The sequence below is a fragment of the Nasonia vitripennis genome (assembly GCF_009193385.2).
Source record: "Nasonia vitripennis strain AsymCx chromosome 1 unlocalized genomic scaffold, Nvit_psr_1.1 chr1_random0009, whole genome shotgun sequence".
Taxonomy (NCBI): domain Eukaryota; kingdom Metazoa; phylum Arthropoda; class Insecta; order Hymenoptera; family Pteromalidae; genus Nasonia; species Nasonia vitripennis.
The window spans coordinates 925,145-941,938 of NW_022279596.1; the positions used below are offsets into that span (position 1 = coordinate 925,145).

The following is a 16,794-nucleotide window of genomic DNA, read 5'->3' on the forward strand; positions in this document are numbered from 1 at the left end:
TCAGTGTGTATACAGCGAAGCTGTCCGCTCACGCGCGATAAAAACTTATCGATATAATTTATGCGTCAGCGTGACGTCTGAAAAAGAGAGCGAAGACGCGCGAGAATAATAGGTCGTAAAGCGCTGCAAAGAGCTTGCGCTTCTAATTGCCGATACGTGGCTTTACGATTTTCGCGCTCCCTCTCTCTCTCTCTCTCTCTCTCTCTCTCTCTCTCTCTCTCTCTCTCGGGCTTCTTATCTTCTTCTCTTTCTCTATCTCTCGACTCGGCTTCTCCATCTTTCTCACGGCAGCAAAAATTGCACACTATCTCCGTCGCTCTCTCTCTCTCTCTCTCTCTCTCTCTCTCTCTCTCTCTCTCTCTCTCTCTTTCTCCGGCGGTTTTGTAATTTACACTGGTCGAGCCTCGTGACGCACTTAGTCAGCAGCAGCCGCACGCGAGTATAGCTTTTCGTGTGCGTGTGCGCGGTAATGGCACGCACCATCGCGCGGCTGCGTGTCAGTGGCGAGCGCGCGCGAGTGTGTATGCGTATACGTGTATAATACACTTACTGGAGAGCTGCCGTGGTAGAGGAAACCGGCGGCGGCGGCGGCTCAACGCCGACGTCCGACCACTTAGCTATGGTCTTTACGTCCTTAGTCGAGCGCTGCCAGCCGTACTCGGAGCGCGCATCGGGTTCGAAACTCTCTCGACTCTCTGTCTGCCGTGCATAGCGTACCTACGGCGCTGTGCTCCGCGGCCTGATTGAAAATAATCGGCCTTTTAAATTGTTTATCGCCGCGGTCAGTGCCGCACTTTTTCTTTGTTCGCCCGCGGAGCTCTGTTCCGGCCCCCCGGGAAATACGTAACCGGCTCTCGGCGACGCGAGCTGACTGCCTGCTCGGAGTGTATTACATGGTGAACGTTCTCTTGAGCCACGACTGTGCGCCGATGAGAAATGAAAACATGTGCTGTGCAGTTTGTGCGGTATTTTTGTGTTCAGTGATCGCGCGCGAAATTATAAATAGAGTCATGACGCTCTGCTAGCTGCTGAGCGCTCGTCAGCTGTTCAAACGAAGATTAAAACGCCCACGGCGATCGAGGATGACGATCCAGCCAGACATGTTCGGGGACTTTGGCAGTTGTAACAGCATACTCGGTTACTTCACTGTTCAAGGTATTTTTTCGTCGCTGCTTCTTGAATCACCGGTGCTTGTCTACACACACTACCTATATAGGCGCGCGATTAAGAGGTCCTTAAAGATCTTAGCCATGCGCTCTTATCTCGCGAAATACTTCGGGAATCCGTCACGGGTATAATTAAGCCCCGACGCTTTTTGCGGTTATACTTCGTCGGTCTGGGGGTACGACAATGTGGGTCGGACCGAAACGCAAAGCCAATATCGCTCCTGTGATTTCACGTACTCGATAATTCTTATCTTTATGAGCTATAACCAGCTCGTACACGATCGCGCTCGTTCCCGCGCGGCTAACACGATCGAGCCTCGAGCGAGCTACGCGGAAAGAGGATTCGAATTAAAATTCCATCGAAGACGCCCAAGTCCACGTCCATTGTCCCTGATGCAGTTTCTCCATCCGAGCGCGTGCCATTCGCCGCGCCGTCTCCCATTGTGTGCAGCCTCGATATTAACGGCTTTCTTTCGAGCCCCGTGAATGGCACGGACTGCAAGCCCTTCGACGATTATTAATTATCCCTCATTCACGCGCGCGCCGTGTACGTACGGTCATTCCCATCACGCGTGTCTTCCTTTCTCTCCGCGATGACACGTGCACGCGCGATACGGCGCACTTCTGAAAAGCTGTCGCGACTCATTTTTCCGGCTGACTCGCCCGGCGAATACAAATTGGGAAAAGTCCGCAGCCGCGCTTTCGGCTCTCTCGATCTCGCCGGAGGTTTTTTGGAATTGCTGCAGGCGGTATTTGCTCTCGGGGTGTACGGGTATAACTGCGTGTACCGTTCGCTCGGCGATGATTACTTCAACTGCTCTCTTTTCCTTGCGGTTGCAACCAACAAGGAATACTGCGTCGAGAGTTTCCCGAACCATAGCTTTGAATTTCCGAGCACGACGAGCCTCCTCGATGATGCTCGGTGATCGTGCCTTGTTCCAGGAGTCACCGTGACATTATGCCCGTTACTTTCAGGTAGCAGCGTTTAATCTAGAAACAAACTGCATGTAAAATCGCGTAATTTATGCAAATCCGCGTTGATTAACTCAATGCGCCGCCGAGCCCCGCACGTGCACCCTCCTGATAAGCGAGCGCAATAAAACCTACGCGCTTTTCATTCGATTCGCATTGTCGATTTGGAAGAGTATAGGTACACGCGCGAAACGAGGTAAATAAAGTTTCGGACGCGTCGTTTTTGGCGACGGGAAACGCGAGGTCAGCGAGTTTAGAAACTCGATTCCGAGGACGACAATCGCAACGTCGACCGCTTTCTTCTCCGCATCGCCGCCGTCGCGCAGCTCGCCGTGGGAGGGGGAGGGAAAAAAACGAGCCTGCAGCGTACGTGCATCATAGGCGACAGAGCTGAAACGGCATCTCACGCTCGAAGGAATTCAGCTGGTTGGGCTTTGATTCGACGAGCTCCGATCGAACGCACATTCGCGATATTGACTATTTTTTCAGTGGATCGCCTGTGAGTCGGCGGGGCATCGAGAAGTGGGAGAGGCAGATGGAAGAAAATTGTTCATTTCCGGCATCGGGATTCCAAGCGAGCTCGATTTCCAGGCGCAATTAAGCAAAAAACCATCGAGGCTCTACCAAAGATCGGCCCGCGCTCGTCATTAGTTTTTAAAGCGAGAGCACGGCGCGGCTCTCTCTCTCTCTCTCTCTCTCTCTCTCTCTCTCTCTCTTTCGCGCTCGGTCTTTCGCACTCATTACGGTCGCCGCTGTCCGACCTACGCCGGGGATAATTCTCTCGAGTTATCTCGCATTCCATCCGAGCCTCGTCACCGCTCTCGTTTCGCAGAGAGTACAGTCGTCGCGAGAGCCGCGGCCCGGAAAATGCGATTCCGACGCGGATCCTCGCCGGCGCTCGTTTTCTCTCGCTCTCTCCCGCTCCATCTCCTGGGAAATTAATAATTTCGAGTTCGAATTTCCCGCCTGCCTCATCCCCGACTTTCGTTCCAAAGGCGCTCTCGGCCCTGTTCTCGCGGCGTTGCCTGCAGCAGCTCGATTAAATCCGCCTGTTAACTTTTTCAAAGGGATAATTTAATGGCTATATCGCGAGAGACTTTTGTTACTGCCCGGGCTCTCTTCAGCTGGAAATTCGACGCCGCCAGTCTATTCTACGGCTAATTCTCGCATCTCGTCTCAAATCAACTGGAAATAGGAGATAATTTCACTGCAGGGATGCGCTCGTTCGAGAGTAATTTACAAGTGTTTTCCGCGTACATCGACGATCGATCACGCGTTCGATAAACAAGTTGACCCTGAACGAGAGTTTTCGTTTGCACTAACGCTCGCGGAATATCAATCTATTACGTACTCGTTTATGCCTATACTGCGCACACAAAGGGTTTAAATCACTCACCGGACTTGCATTCTTTCGCGCGTGATCGTCAGGGCGTGAATCACAGCGGAACCAATTGATTTTCGCTCCGAATCAGCGCTCGTTTCGCAATTCACGCGCATACAATATTTACGACACGTATAAGTAGCGAGTCCTGCGAAATTAAACGCAAAAAGTAATTAGGACTCGCACGCGGCTGGGCTAGTACTTTTTTATTAACCCAATTACCTTTGGCGCAACGGCTTCGAGAACCAACGAGGAATTACTTTTCCGCACGCTCGCTCGCGCCGATGTGTGTGTGTGTGTGTGTGTGTGTGTGTGTGTGAGTGTGTACGCGTCACATATAGGTACATCTACAAGGGGGAGGTAACGAGTGTCGCGTGTGCTTCGAGTTAATGAAAGCTCCGCGAGCAAAACACGTACTCGCGCACGCCAGGGAAAATGTCTCACCCAGACACACTTTGTCCAAATGTCGTATACATAAATCACCTGCTGACAATTCTGCCGGTTCGCGTGTAATCGCGCTTTTTCTCGGGCTGTATCATAATGCGAAAATTGTTGCTAATTCATCATCGCGCGAGCTCAACAAAGGCTATAGCAATCATTTGTTGAATCGGCCTCGGAAATGAATGATACCTTTTGGGATTTGCTGCGTTATGGGCCGTTTGTCTTACTTACTGTCACTTTACGAAAATTGACTGACAAAGCGAGGCGTTTTTTAGGACGGGTCGTTTTTTTATCGAAACATAAAAGCTCCTACGTGAAAATCTCGCTTCGGACGAGCATCGTGCTGCGGATTTTTTTTTTCACTGCTCGATATCGTAATGGACTGGCGGCCTTATTAGTTTTGCACACGCGCATAATTGCTTGGAGGATGATTTCGACGCGATTAGCGAGAAAAGCGGACGCATTAACGCTGATATATGCGGCAAAGATATACAGACGATCACTGTACAAGCATAATGCCACTCTTGTGTCCTAGAAAGAAAATCACGCGCGATATAAAGGTTTAACCGCATCAGAAGCACTAAAACAATAAAATGATTGACGAAACGGAATACCGACGTCGCTCCGTTTGGTTGCAGAGCTCTGCTTGCACGGCCGTGAGCGCGCGCAATTTCAATTTAATTACCGGCCCGCGTTTCCGAAGACACTTCCGCGCACACAGTACCGCAAATTGGAGTATCGGAAATCGGCCGGCGCCGCTCGTGGCTAATTTCGTTGATTATCCTAACGAAGCTACGCGAAAGCCCGCTCTACACGCTCACATTCGGATTGTAGTACGTCTGTGACGTTCTCGTAATTCACGATTCCCTGAGTCGAGTTTAGCAACCTTTTGTTTCCTCCAAAGCTCTTTATCATCCTCCCCAACGTAGGCGCAGCTCTGCGCGTCGTATTGACTTTCGTTTTCTTCCTCGGCTCGACTTTTTCTCTGTCTCCCTCACCCCCCTTGTATACCTACGGCTATTGGATTTGCCTGCGCCTGTCTGCGGAGTCGCGGTCGATATAGGACTTGGTTTGTTTTCTTGCTCCCCTTTTTCTGCCTGGCTCGGCGTTTTTTTCGCGGCCTGTCGCGCCTATATCGGCAAATCGATTTCTCCGCGCGCGCGTCGAGCTTGATTGCAGTTAGCGCGGGAGGGTCTCGCCGAGTAATTAAATTACGTAAAGCTTGCTCGAGCGCACGGGAGAGAAGGAGCTAGCGTCCGCCCGAGTGGTTGTCGGTATCGGGGATATAAACCGCGTAATCCAAGATTTGGTTGCCGTTGCAGAAATGTGAAACAAGGCAGGATTTTGTATGCGTATTCGTGCTTTATCGGAATCGAAAAAAAGCGGCTGGAGAGGGAGGGAAACTGGAATCCACGAGTACTTTCGATAAAACGATCAGACTGCGCAATTAGTCGAAATTGGTTATTCGAACGTCGCGACTTCAAACGCGCTCGTTGAATTTCACCTTTGATCACGCGCGCAATATCTCGCGTGTCCCGTCCGAGTTGAAACGCGTTTTCTCCCTTTATCACGCACGCAGAGGTTTCGATTTGCGCTGAGTGGATCGCAAAAAATTAATCCCTCGTTCGAAACTACTACCAGATTCAGTAATGAAAAACGTTTGTCCTGTTGCAGATTCGCAAGATGTCGATCTGGACGCGATCCTTGGCGAGCTCTGCGCATTGGAGCAGAGATGCGAGAACGACATCGCGAGTGCACCCACTTCCGATAATCAAAGGCTGAACAGACCGACGAACGGCAGGATCAACCCGGGAGAGAACACAGACATCGGCAAAAACGAAGGTAAAGTGCTACCTTTTTCAACGATTCGAATATTCGAATATATACGCGAGACTAACGGCGAACCGTTGATGTTTCAGCAGGAATGCGCACCGACAGTCCAGACAATGATAGTGCCTTTTCCGACACGGTGTCGATGCTGTCGAGCGAAAGTTCGGCGAGCAGCAGCGGCTCAGGCCACAAACCGCCCCAGACCGCCATTCACACAGCCCCGCAGCAACAGCCCCACCAACTCATGGGTATGTTGTTACGTTACGTATATTTTGCCTTGGTCGAACGATTTCGTTTCGAAAAAGAAAAAAAAATGAAAGCGATTGTAATGTTTATCACGAACCTTCAGATGCTGCCAGCCGCGCGAAAGCGGAGAAGATACGTCTCGCGTTGGAGAAGATGCGCGAGGCCAGCGTTCAGAAGCTCTTCATTAAGGTCTTCACCCTCGACGGAAGCGGCAAGAGTCTCCTCGTCGACGAGAACATGAGCGTAGCCCACGTCTGCAGATTGCTCGCCGATAAGAATCACGTGCCGATGGACCCGAAGTATGCCGTCGTCGAGCACCTACCCGACCTGTTTATGGGTAAGAGCATTGTACCACCATTACAAGCGCTGCCACCGCTGTAATCGCGGTTCGAAGAACGCCTCGCCTCATGTTCTGTATAAACTTTTCCCCTTCAACAGAGAGAGTCTACGAGGATCACGAGCTGCTCGTGGAGAACCTACTGCTCTGGACTCGGGACTCGAAAAACAAATTGCTCTTCGTGGAGAGGCCGGATAAGACGCAGCTGTTCCTCACGCCCGAGAGGTTCCTCCTGGGCCCTTCCGACCGCGGCAGCGGCGAATACGACGATCACTCGCGCAACATCCTCCTCGAGGAGTTCTTCTCGAGCAGCAACGCTGGGGTACCGGAGGTATTATACCCTGTTGTTCACCCACTATTGAATGCATCCTATCAGGTATGCAAGCGAAAGAACGGCTCGGCTAACTCGATTGATCTCGTCAATCAACAGGTTGAAGGGCCGCTGTACCTGAAATCCGACAGTAAGAAAGGCTGGAAGCGGTACCACTTCATCCTGCGAGCCTCGGGCCTGTACTACTGGCCGAAGGAGAAGGCTCGCACAGCTCGCGACCTCGTCTGCCTGGCCACGTTCGACGTGAACCAGGTCTACTACGGCGTCGGCTGGAGGAAGAAGTACAAGGCGCCGACGGACTTCTGCTTCGCCGTCAAGCACCCGAGGCTGCAGCAGGCCAAGTCCACCAAGTACATCAAATTCCTCTGCGCCGAGGACAACGCCGCCCTCGAGCGCTGGATGGTCGGCATCCGCGTGGCCAAGTACGGCCCCAAGATCATGGAGAACTACAGAACGCTCGTGGACGAGCTCGCCCAGGAGGATCTTGACCTGCTGGCGCACGCGAGGTCCTGCTCGGTCAGCTCCATAGCCACGACGCCGGCCAACCAGGCGCAGTACAACACGGCCAACGACAACGCCAGGCAGTTCAACGAGTGCTCGAGGCACAACGGCGACCTGCAGACGATCACAGCGAGCGTGCCGACGACCAACAGCAGGCACTACGAGTCGCTCGTGCAGCGGCAGAGCTACAGCAGCCAGGAGCAGCGGCAGAGCTACAACAGCGACGGCAGGCTCAGCCGGGCGAGCAGCTCCAGCTCCAGCGGCTGCCTGTCGGACGGCGCGCCTAGCAGTTGCGAGGTAAGTCCTCGTCGCGCTCCCGCCTTCTACTCCCCGCATGCATCTCTCTGATTCTGACTAATGAGCCCCCGTTCTAACGTTGCAGGTGGCCTTCGAGTGCGGAGAATTCCCTACCGGCACGATAAAGAGGAAGCCCTCCATGAACCCGAAGCTGCCGTTGACTTCCATCACGCGGCAACTGAAGGAGGTCGGCGAGACGGTGCGCGACGAGCCGGACTGCCCGTCGCCCACGAGCTCGGGCTCCGGCACTCTGACGCGACGCCACAGCCGCAGGAGAAGCGGTACGGATTCAGACGGGTCTGGCACCCTCAAGAGACACCATAGATCTGGAAATGCCACACCGGTTAGCCCAGCCCCCCCTGGAACCCCAGTCAAAGAGCGAGCCAGTCCAATGAACTATAGTCGTAACGAGAACCAAGAACTGAAATCGCCGACCAGTCCGATACAGCCTTGCATGGTTAGTTGCCTGTCTCTCAAACGCAAGTTACGCTACGATACGGTAGAATCGAACCCCTAGCTGAACGTAGACCTTGAAAATATTTATCACCTTGTTACTAGCTACGTAGTCATATCACACGGTACAGTACGTATGATATAACTGATCGTGTGGAATTTTTTTTGCTCAGATGGACTCGATAACCTCCTTGCCGCCACCGCCGCCGTCGCCGTCGCGCCTCAGTGAAGAGGTCGAATCGGACGGAGAGCCTCTGCCACCACCTCCGCCGGAGATGTTCCGCTCGAACCTGTCCCTCGACTCCCTTCCGCCGCCCCCAGCGCCGGGCGAGCTGCTGCTCTGCAACACGCCGGATCTGAGCGGCTCGTCTCTGAGCCTGGCGTCTCTGCCGCCGCCGCCGAGTCCCCTGGTCGGGGAGACCAGCACCATTCGCCGTGCCAAGCCCAAACTCTCCTCCTCTAGCACCCCCACGAACTCGCTCTCGCCCGACAGCACTCCCACGCACCACAGCAACCAGCGACTCGCGGCCAACAACCTCCAGCTCTACTCGGCGAGTCTCAACAACGGCCTCAACGGCTCGCAGAACTCCTCGCCACTCAACTCGTACCCGGGCTCGAACGCCAGCACGCCGACCTACGCCCCGAGCTCGCCCAACTTCCACGTCGCCAGCCAGCCGCCGCCCTTCGTCCCGCCGCCGGCGTACGGATCGCAGGTCGCGAGCCTGCCCGCGCCGCCCCAGCTCGTGCGACAGAACTCCAAGCTGCAGGCCGAGCCCATCTACGGCTCGCAGCAGCCCCAGCAGCCGCAGACCAACGGCTCGCCCGCCGTCAAGCCCAACCCCGGCATGGACACGGTCCGCAGGAGCGCCCTCAAACAGACCGCGAGCCACTACGCGACGCCGCCGTACCTGGCCGAGCTCAAGGTCAGCTCGAGTCCGCAGCCCCAGCGGCGCGTCACCATCCAGGAGCCGCCCATGTCGCCCAAGCCCTCCAAGACCGGCACGGCCAAGAAGATCTCGTTCCAGCTGCCCCCGCAGCAGGAGCCCGGCAGCCCCGCCCTGCCGCAGAGGAAGCCCATGCCGCCCCGGAGGTCCGACAGCACGAGGCTCACCTCGCCGAAGAAGCTCGCCGCATCGGACCAGGCGCCACCCGGCGACTTCCTCAAGGACCTGCAGCGCGTCATGCGCAAGAAGTGGCAGGTGGCGCAGAAGTGCAAGCTCGACACGACGACGACGCCGCACGAGGTCCTCGGCTTCCGGGACCCACCGCCTGCCATCGCCGACTACCGCGAGACCAACGTCTCGAACTGGGTGCAGGAGCACTACGGCGCGGACAACCTCTACGAGAACGTCTACACGACGGACCCGAACGCCCCGGTCGAGTACGTGAGCAGCGCCGGCGGCAGCCCCGCTCGGCAGCCCAGCGTCCGCTTCGCCGAGGAGAGCAGGAACGTCATCGCCACGGCGATCGCCGGCAAGAGGAGACCGCCGCCGCCGCCGCCCAAGAGGGCCGAAACGACGCAGCTGACCACGAGGGCGATGCACTGACCGCAGCAGGCTTTGCAGGACGAGCCCGAGGGCAAATGGTACAGCCGCTGCCTCTGCCTGGTTTGCTGGGAGGACTGAGCGCGCTCGGCGAGCTCGCTCATTGCTTCTCCGTACTTGCGCTGTGTTGTTCGACTTATTGTTAGCGAACGATTTTCTATTTTATACCTTTAGCCCATTTCGAGTCGAAGCGTCGAGGACGACGTGTTATGGGGACGAAAGCGCGCCTGCACAAACGAACGAAGCACAAGCCTACGCTGTATATCAAGGTATCATATAAACGACGCTTCCGTGCTCTTTTCCTCGACTCGTCGAATATTTCAGGCGATGGGTCATGACTTTTTTTACCGCATCAAATCCAGAAGCATCGAACGATCACGTTGTGACGTATTTTGCAGCGTTTTTCAAGCAGACGTTTATACGGTTTTTCTATGTCACTTTTTGCCGTTTCTAATATTATAAAAAGTTTCCGCAGAGAACTTCGGCGGGAGCGCGGTTTTAACGAAGATTGCGGTATACCGGAGTAATCTCGACGCAGTGCTACTTTTACACGTTTATACGAAAAACAAAAAGAAAAAAACTGAGCAAGATGTGCATCAATCTTTATCGATAAAAGTTGTGCAAACGTGAAAGGATTATTCGAAATGTATACTTTTTGTATTTAAGGTGCTTTATACGCGATATACACGATATGCATTCATACATGCGGCGACTTTTTTTTAGACGTATGAGATTGTATATTTACGAACAGCAGACGCGCGAGAAAGCAGCATCGGTTCGAGCGTATACGTATTTACGCTTTGGTTTATCTCGTTACAAACATTCAGTATGCGCGAATGTTGTACATGTGACGTCTATAAAGTTGGCAGAAAACTCATATTAATAATAAAAAAAGCTTGTTTGTGTAAAAGCTTTCTTTATTTTTTAAAGAAAATGTAATGTATCCGCTCATTCGTTATACTTCGACATGTGCAATGAGAGATGTTGAAAATAAAGATACACAATCTTCAGCATTTTATAATATTATTATACCGAAATGCTTATAAAGTGTTGTGTACTTTGATGTGTGATTTTTAGAGTTCTTATATTATATGGTATTACCGACAGCAAGAGTTCTTGTGAACTGTGCCTGGGAGTACCGTCAATAACTACGATCTCGTTCACGCCATTTCCCTAATTTTTGTTTCCATTGTAACATTAACGATGATTTACGAAAATATGCAATAATCGATTGAATGGGAATAAATGAATAAATTCTCGCGAGGAAAGATTTATTTAGTAAGAAGCTTTTTTGTAAAAAAATGAAAACTTTTTAATGGCTGATGTACTTTGCCTCCGCATACATTTTTAAAAGCGACAAGTCTTGCTACCAATGTGAAGACGATATAAATAATTGCCATCGATATAAAATGGAGAAAAAAAATAGGAACGAATAATAAGATAGCTAATCGAAATTAATTTTATGCGGGACTACATTCGTTAAAAACGAATCTGCTGTTTCACGCGAATTGCGATTGCGAAATGGGCCTTGCTCTTAATTTAAAAGACGAATCGAACAATATTGGATTATAATGATGAGCTTGCAAAGTATCAACTTTTTTGTTCATAGAGCAAAAAACTGTAACATAGGAAGAAAATATTAAAATTGTTGCCATTGCTTTCTCTGAGTAAACGCAAGAGAGGATTTTCCATGAGGATTTTAAATCTTAGCGTAATAAAAAATATATCGAAATTATTAGTAAAATTAGAGGAACGAATTTAATGTAATTAGTACAATTGGCAAATTCGAAGCGTAGTTTAATAATGCATCAATGTAAATGCAAAAAAATTTCGTTGCGACTCGATGCGAAATAAATACATATTTTTCTTATTACCCTATAGCCCTTAAATTTACTTATTTAAGTTGTACGTTTTTGTAAATATTGTAATGAATCGTACTAGATTATAAGCGCATCACGATTTATTGATATAACAAATTACTATTTATGAAAAAGACGAGAGCTTCTGAGAATGTTTGAGATTTTTTTGTATCGAAAATCGATGCCAGAATATAAGCGTTTGAACTCTTTTTTTTATCAGTGCATCATAAGTTTCATTTTATTTTATTTGTTAAAAATATTATTTTGCAACTGATACGCATGTTTTTATTTCAATATATTTTGCAACGCAACGCACGTGACATGGAACCTTTCGCCTGAAAATATAACGCAAGACGTATACAGAATCAGTGCAGCAGTTATAATATTGTAACAAATACGTATTTGTATTAATGTTTCTATGTAAATAAATTTTTCGTATATTTCAATTGAGGAAGCACTCACTTTTCTAAAATAACATATCCCCCTCCCAGTATGTTTAAAACGTACTTGAATTTTTCATATTAAAATGTACTTTTAATTTTAAAGTGTAGACAAATGATATTACTATAAATTTAGAATTGTCATAATGGTTTAATGCATTATAGTTCTATAAATTTCAATTCTAAAAGTATGTTTATAGCTAACGAAGCACATAGAATTAAATCTATTTAGAAATTTTAGTAGTAAATATACGGTTATTATCGCTCTTTAAAAAATGATTACTGGATGTTTTTAGGCTGTTAGTAAAGCAATTTAATTGCTTGAAAAATAAACATCCGATTCAAATGCTACCGACATTTCAAAGTCAATTTTTAGTTTTTAATTTTATAATTTCTGATGCATTATAATAAAATATTCTTTTACGTGGTATCATTATTACTCGATGCAGCCGCGCGAACATTAGACGAAGAATAGACGCATGAAGATTTAAAAACTTTCGTAGACTATTGGTGGTATATGGGAGTTCAGTATTTTCAGTCAATTTTTAAATAATAATTATTGTAAATTGTATGTGAACTCATTAAATCAACTTCTAGAGTTGACTATTATCTAGGGCGAAATGTATTTTTGTATTGAATACAGAAAACTTACTAAAAAAAGAATCTGTTGCACTAATTCGTTCCTCAAGGACTGTAATTTCAAAATGCAAAAACTCTGTCATTGAGTTTTTACTCAGTACTCAGCAAAGGAACGATATTTACTACAAATTGACTTTAAAATTTTATTTTGTATATTTGAGCAAGAGTACGCGAATAGTCCTTTTCTCAACTACTACTTTTACGTCATTTTTATCGTTTTCATTCACTCGCTAAATATTGATGGAAATGAGTCCAGTTTTGCTACTCGGGAGTTTTTGGGGTCGCTCAACACGAATACGGCGACGGCCTCCGAGGTACCTGGTGCCCAGGGTAGACCGTCGTCTCCGAGAATTTTACGGAAAATTGTAACATATCAACTCGAAACTCGTCACTCGGGGGTTTTTGGGGTCCCTGAACATGAATATGGCGACGGCGATGGCCTCTGAGGTACCTGGTGCCCAGGGTAGACAGTATCAACGTTGTCTTCTAGAATTATCTTGAGTAAAACACTATATCCATGTTCAGTGGCCCGAGAAATCCCTGAGTAACATATTTGACTTAATTACTATCAAATTCCCACAAAACTCAAGGAGACGACATTGACACTATCTACCCTGGATACAAAGTACCTCTGGGAGAGTTGCCGTCACAATATTCTTGTTCTTTTACCTCGAAAACCCCCATATAAAAAGTCTCGACGAAATATGTTGTTGATTTTTCGTGAAACTCTAGGAGACGACGTTCATATGGTCTACCCTGGGTACCAGGTACCTTAAAGGCCGCTGCCGTTGTCATATTCGTGTTCAGCGACCCCAAAACCTCCCGAGTAGCAAAACTGGACATTTCCATCAATATTTACCGACTTGTAAATTTTTTAGTTAGTGTCTCCTCGGAATGCAATTTTAAAATGCTTATTATTTATGCAATAAAGCATTTTCAAAAAAGTAATTAATCACACTGGGTCACAAAATTTCCTGACGCTCTGACGAATCGAACGCTAAAAGCGGAACGCTTTGCTTTTCACATAGGGCACTCGCCAATATTTAAAGGTTCGCCGATGAACACACACCTATATATACATACACACAGACGCGCGTGCACACACACACACAAAGTATGCAGATATTCAAATATTATTGACGAACTGTAATGGGGTAAGACTTGACGATGAAAGAAGACATCGGTTTTTTTTTTTGCTATTCTGATTACCGGTTGCGACGTGGTGAGAGACGCTGTTCCTTGCTGCAAAAAATATATATTTTATATAAATAATAGTATTTTCAATATACTCACCAAACCATATGTATATGTTGATATTATACAACTGTAACAGAATGAATAATAAGTTTAAGCAGAAATGAAGTGTTTTTTATTTCGCTGAAATTTTTAAGTTCTCTCCTGTTTTGCAAATAAGATTCTAAGAATTTGAGAGCGTTTCGACACAGCAGATAAAGGGTGTATTCCGTTTTGTCTCGAGATTCTCGAGACATAACGGAACGTTCCGATATGTAGTGCTGAAACGCAAAACGGAACGTTCCAATATAATCCGCTGTTGGCGCTGCTGGCAGTACTGCGAATCGTGAAAGTGCGCGAGCGTGACTAGCTGTAATCTCGTGTTCATACCGGCAACCATGTCCATGCAACGGGCCGAGATCCCTTTACAACTTTGCATGAAACAATAGTCGAATTATCGCTTTGCAGCTAAAATGTTCAGAACCAGGTCTTCACCACTTCTTAAAACACGACGAGGCGATAACGAGACGAGACTCAAAACGATCAACGAAAACAGCAGCCAAAACCCCGGAGAGGCTTGCCGGTATGAACACGATGTTACATAGCTAGTCGACCTCGCGCGCTCACGCAGTATCACGATTCGCAATACTGCCAGCAGCGCCAACAGCGGATTATATTGGAACGTTCCGTTTCGCGTTTCAGAACTACATATCGGAACGTTTCGTTATGTCTCGAGAATCTCGAGACAAAACGGAATACACCCAAAGTTGATGCTGTTGTGTAGGCTTGTGTGCACGGCATTCGATGTGGTTTGTCCGGGGCCACTATTCTCTCACCACTATGGTTCTGATAACCAAATAATGGTGATAGCTACGGGGTAAGAGGAAATTGTCCTCTTACGGACGGTGTGCCATAGAAGCGTTCGAAAACAAGAAAGGAAATGGAGTAAAAATCATAATCGAAATGAGAACATTGAGTTTCCATGGAGATGTTTTGGCAAAAACAGGAAAGAGCTCGGAAAATTGAGCACTTTTTTCTCGACTACGAGAGAGGCTAGACGTGTCATCCTTATATCAATAAAATTCGTTTAATTACATAAAAAAGTGGCATTGCTTTTTCTTGTGCGCATTACAACAACACCTGACCCATGTTGTATAGAAGAAATTCGTATTCTTATGAAACAGATTAATTTTTTCACATTCGTCAATTGCACAATCTAAATAAAGCTACTCAGTTTCATTCGAATATTTTTATTGATTTACTTAAATAAAATATATTTTGTTTGATAACTAAAACTTTGTCTTAATTATTATTAATTGATTAATATATTTTATATTTTATTTATAAAATAAGAATCTAATATATTTTTTTTATGAAATCATATAAAATTTTATCAACTGAATTTATAGTTGCTAATTTGTTCTGTATGTATTTAAATCCTGTAATGCAACATATATCAGGCGAGGTTAGCCTGTTTTTTTAAAAGGAATAATGCTAGGGCTATAAATTCAGTTGATTTTACTTTTTGAATTTTAAATGTTATCTAGTATATGAATATGAATAATTCAATTATTGTAATTAATATGATTTCATAAAGTGTTTCATTATTCATCTCGTTGTATCGTATCATTAATAAAATGGTTACTTTAAAATCAAAGAACTGTTGTATTTGAATTCACATACTATTTATTTGTAATCCAAACCATAATGGCTTGTGATCGCTGTAAATACTTTCAAAAATGTTAACATTTGTAATAAATGGATGTATAGGGAGAATAAATATATGTATATTTCAAATAAAATAAGGTACGTTGTTATTTTGAGTACAAAATTCTACGAGGCACAACTGGGATACCGTCGTTCGTCGAACTAATCTTAAAAAAAAATTATATGCGCGCATGCACATTTATCAAATCACACACACTCACATACATGCTTTGACTTGCGCAGCGCGCTATCGTCGTCAACAAATTAAATGTGGCTTTGCTCTAAAAGACAAGCTTGTCTCCGCTACTATTTGAATGGCCGGCTCGATATCTATAACTTCGATTCAAATTCGTTCGCTTACAATGCGTCGATCACTGATGCTCTGCGCTCGGAGTAGTGGCGTTGGCGCGTTGGATGGCTTTAGGATCTGTATTGCGGGTACGTCGAAATCGGAGCCACGTCTCGACGGCCACGTTGACGATGTCCTTTCCAGGGCTACGACTCCCTGATCGCCTCCTCAGAGCAGCGAACTTTTGATTTGATACAAAAACTAATCGGAACCAATTAGAATTAAATCTACTTTTAAATTCTTATCACGGTATTCACTCGGCTTACCCCTTCTCGGGTTTCTGCAATTTCTCTCGAGTCGACTGTATTATAAATTTGCAGAGTCCAACCGATCGCTCGGACCTCTCGCAGCGTTCTGCTTTGCCCGGCGATCCGGCGCTTCGTATTCTCTCCCGCACACACACACATATACAAATCGACGCTTGCCAAATCTACCCTATAAAATGTCGCCCGTGTCGCAGCGCGAAATTTAAAACTTCCCCCGACCCATAAGTGACCGTTACACATTTAAAGGAATATTACTAAAGCACAAATCAATTGTCGTATAATAATCTGTTGTTACAGAGTCTTCTGATATTGTTAATTTTAAACCATAATTTGACATACCCTAGTGGAAAAAAATGTAATAAATTGTAATAAATTGTAATAAAACGTAAAAAAATGTAAGAAAATGTAAGAAACTGTACCTTTATGTTGGATTTCGGACCTTTTTTCTCATACATTTTTGTACACTTTCTTACATTTTCAGATTTATTAACTTTTTTTTACATTTTATTACATATTTTATTTTACCGCCTAATATAGTCAATATATTTTTTTAATACTAATTTATAATAAAATGTAACAATACATAAGAAATTGTAAGAAAAAGTAAAATGATGTAAGCAGAAGAATAAAAAAGTCGCCATTTTCTTATAGTATTACGCTTACAGACAATTTTTTACATTTTGTTATACTTTTTTACGTATTGTTACATTTGTCGTTTCAAAGAAGAGACCCCCATGAAATCCTGGATCAATGGATTTGTAATAAATTGTAATAAAACGTAACAAAATGTAATAAAATGTAG

The 16,794-nt window shown here is 46.6% G+C and overlaps 1 protein-coding gene and 1 long non-coding RNA gene across 10 annotated transcripts in view; one reads left to right on the forward strand and one right to left on the reverse strand.

Annotated features, from left to right (window-relative positions):
- Positions 1 to 11,804, forward strand: part of LOC100115969 (amyloid beta A4 precursor protein-binding family B member 1-interacting protein) — a 128,731-nt gene extending 116,927 nt beyond the window's left edge. For 5 of the 9 annotated variants that reach the window (XM_031933447.2, XM_031933448.1, XM_016989080.2 and 2 more), the window contains 7 exons: positions 5,635 to 5,802; positions 5,880 to 6,038; positions 6,140 to 6,373; positions 6,475 to 6,704; positions 6,804 to 7,502; positions 7,588 to 7,959; positions 8,129 to 11,804. In XM_031933447.2, the coding sequence (XP_031789307.1) occupies positions 5,635 to 5,802; positions 5,880 to 6,038; positions 6,140 to 6,373; positions 6,475 to 6,704; positions 6,804 to 7,502; positions 7,588 to 7,959; positions 8,129 to 9,502 (3,236 nt within the window). In that variant the 3' untranslated portion in view covers positions 9,503 to 11,804. Of the gene's footprint in view, positions 1 to 563; positions 1,156 to 5,634; positions 5,803 to 5,879; positions 6,039 to 6,139; positions 6,374 to 6,474; positions 6,705 to 6,803; positions 7,503 to 7,587; positions 7,960 to 8,128 lie in introns of those variants that run through there. The other 4 variants (XM_032601380.1, XM_031933445.1, XM_031933450.1 and 1 more) reach the window with 3 other exon arrangements.
- On the reverse strand, positions 11,575 to 16,110 carry LOC116418356. The gene is made up of 2 exons (XR_004228367.2): positions 15,993 to 16,110; positions 11,575 to 15,927 (listed from the first exon to the last, which is right to left on the reverse strand). It is a non-coding gene; the product is annotated as an uncharacterized LOC116418356 (long non-coding RNA).
- Between the last annotated feature and the right edge of the window lie 684 nt (positions 16,111 to 16,794).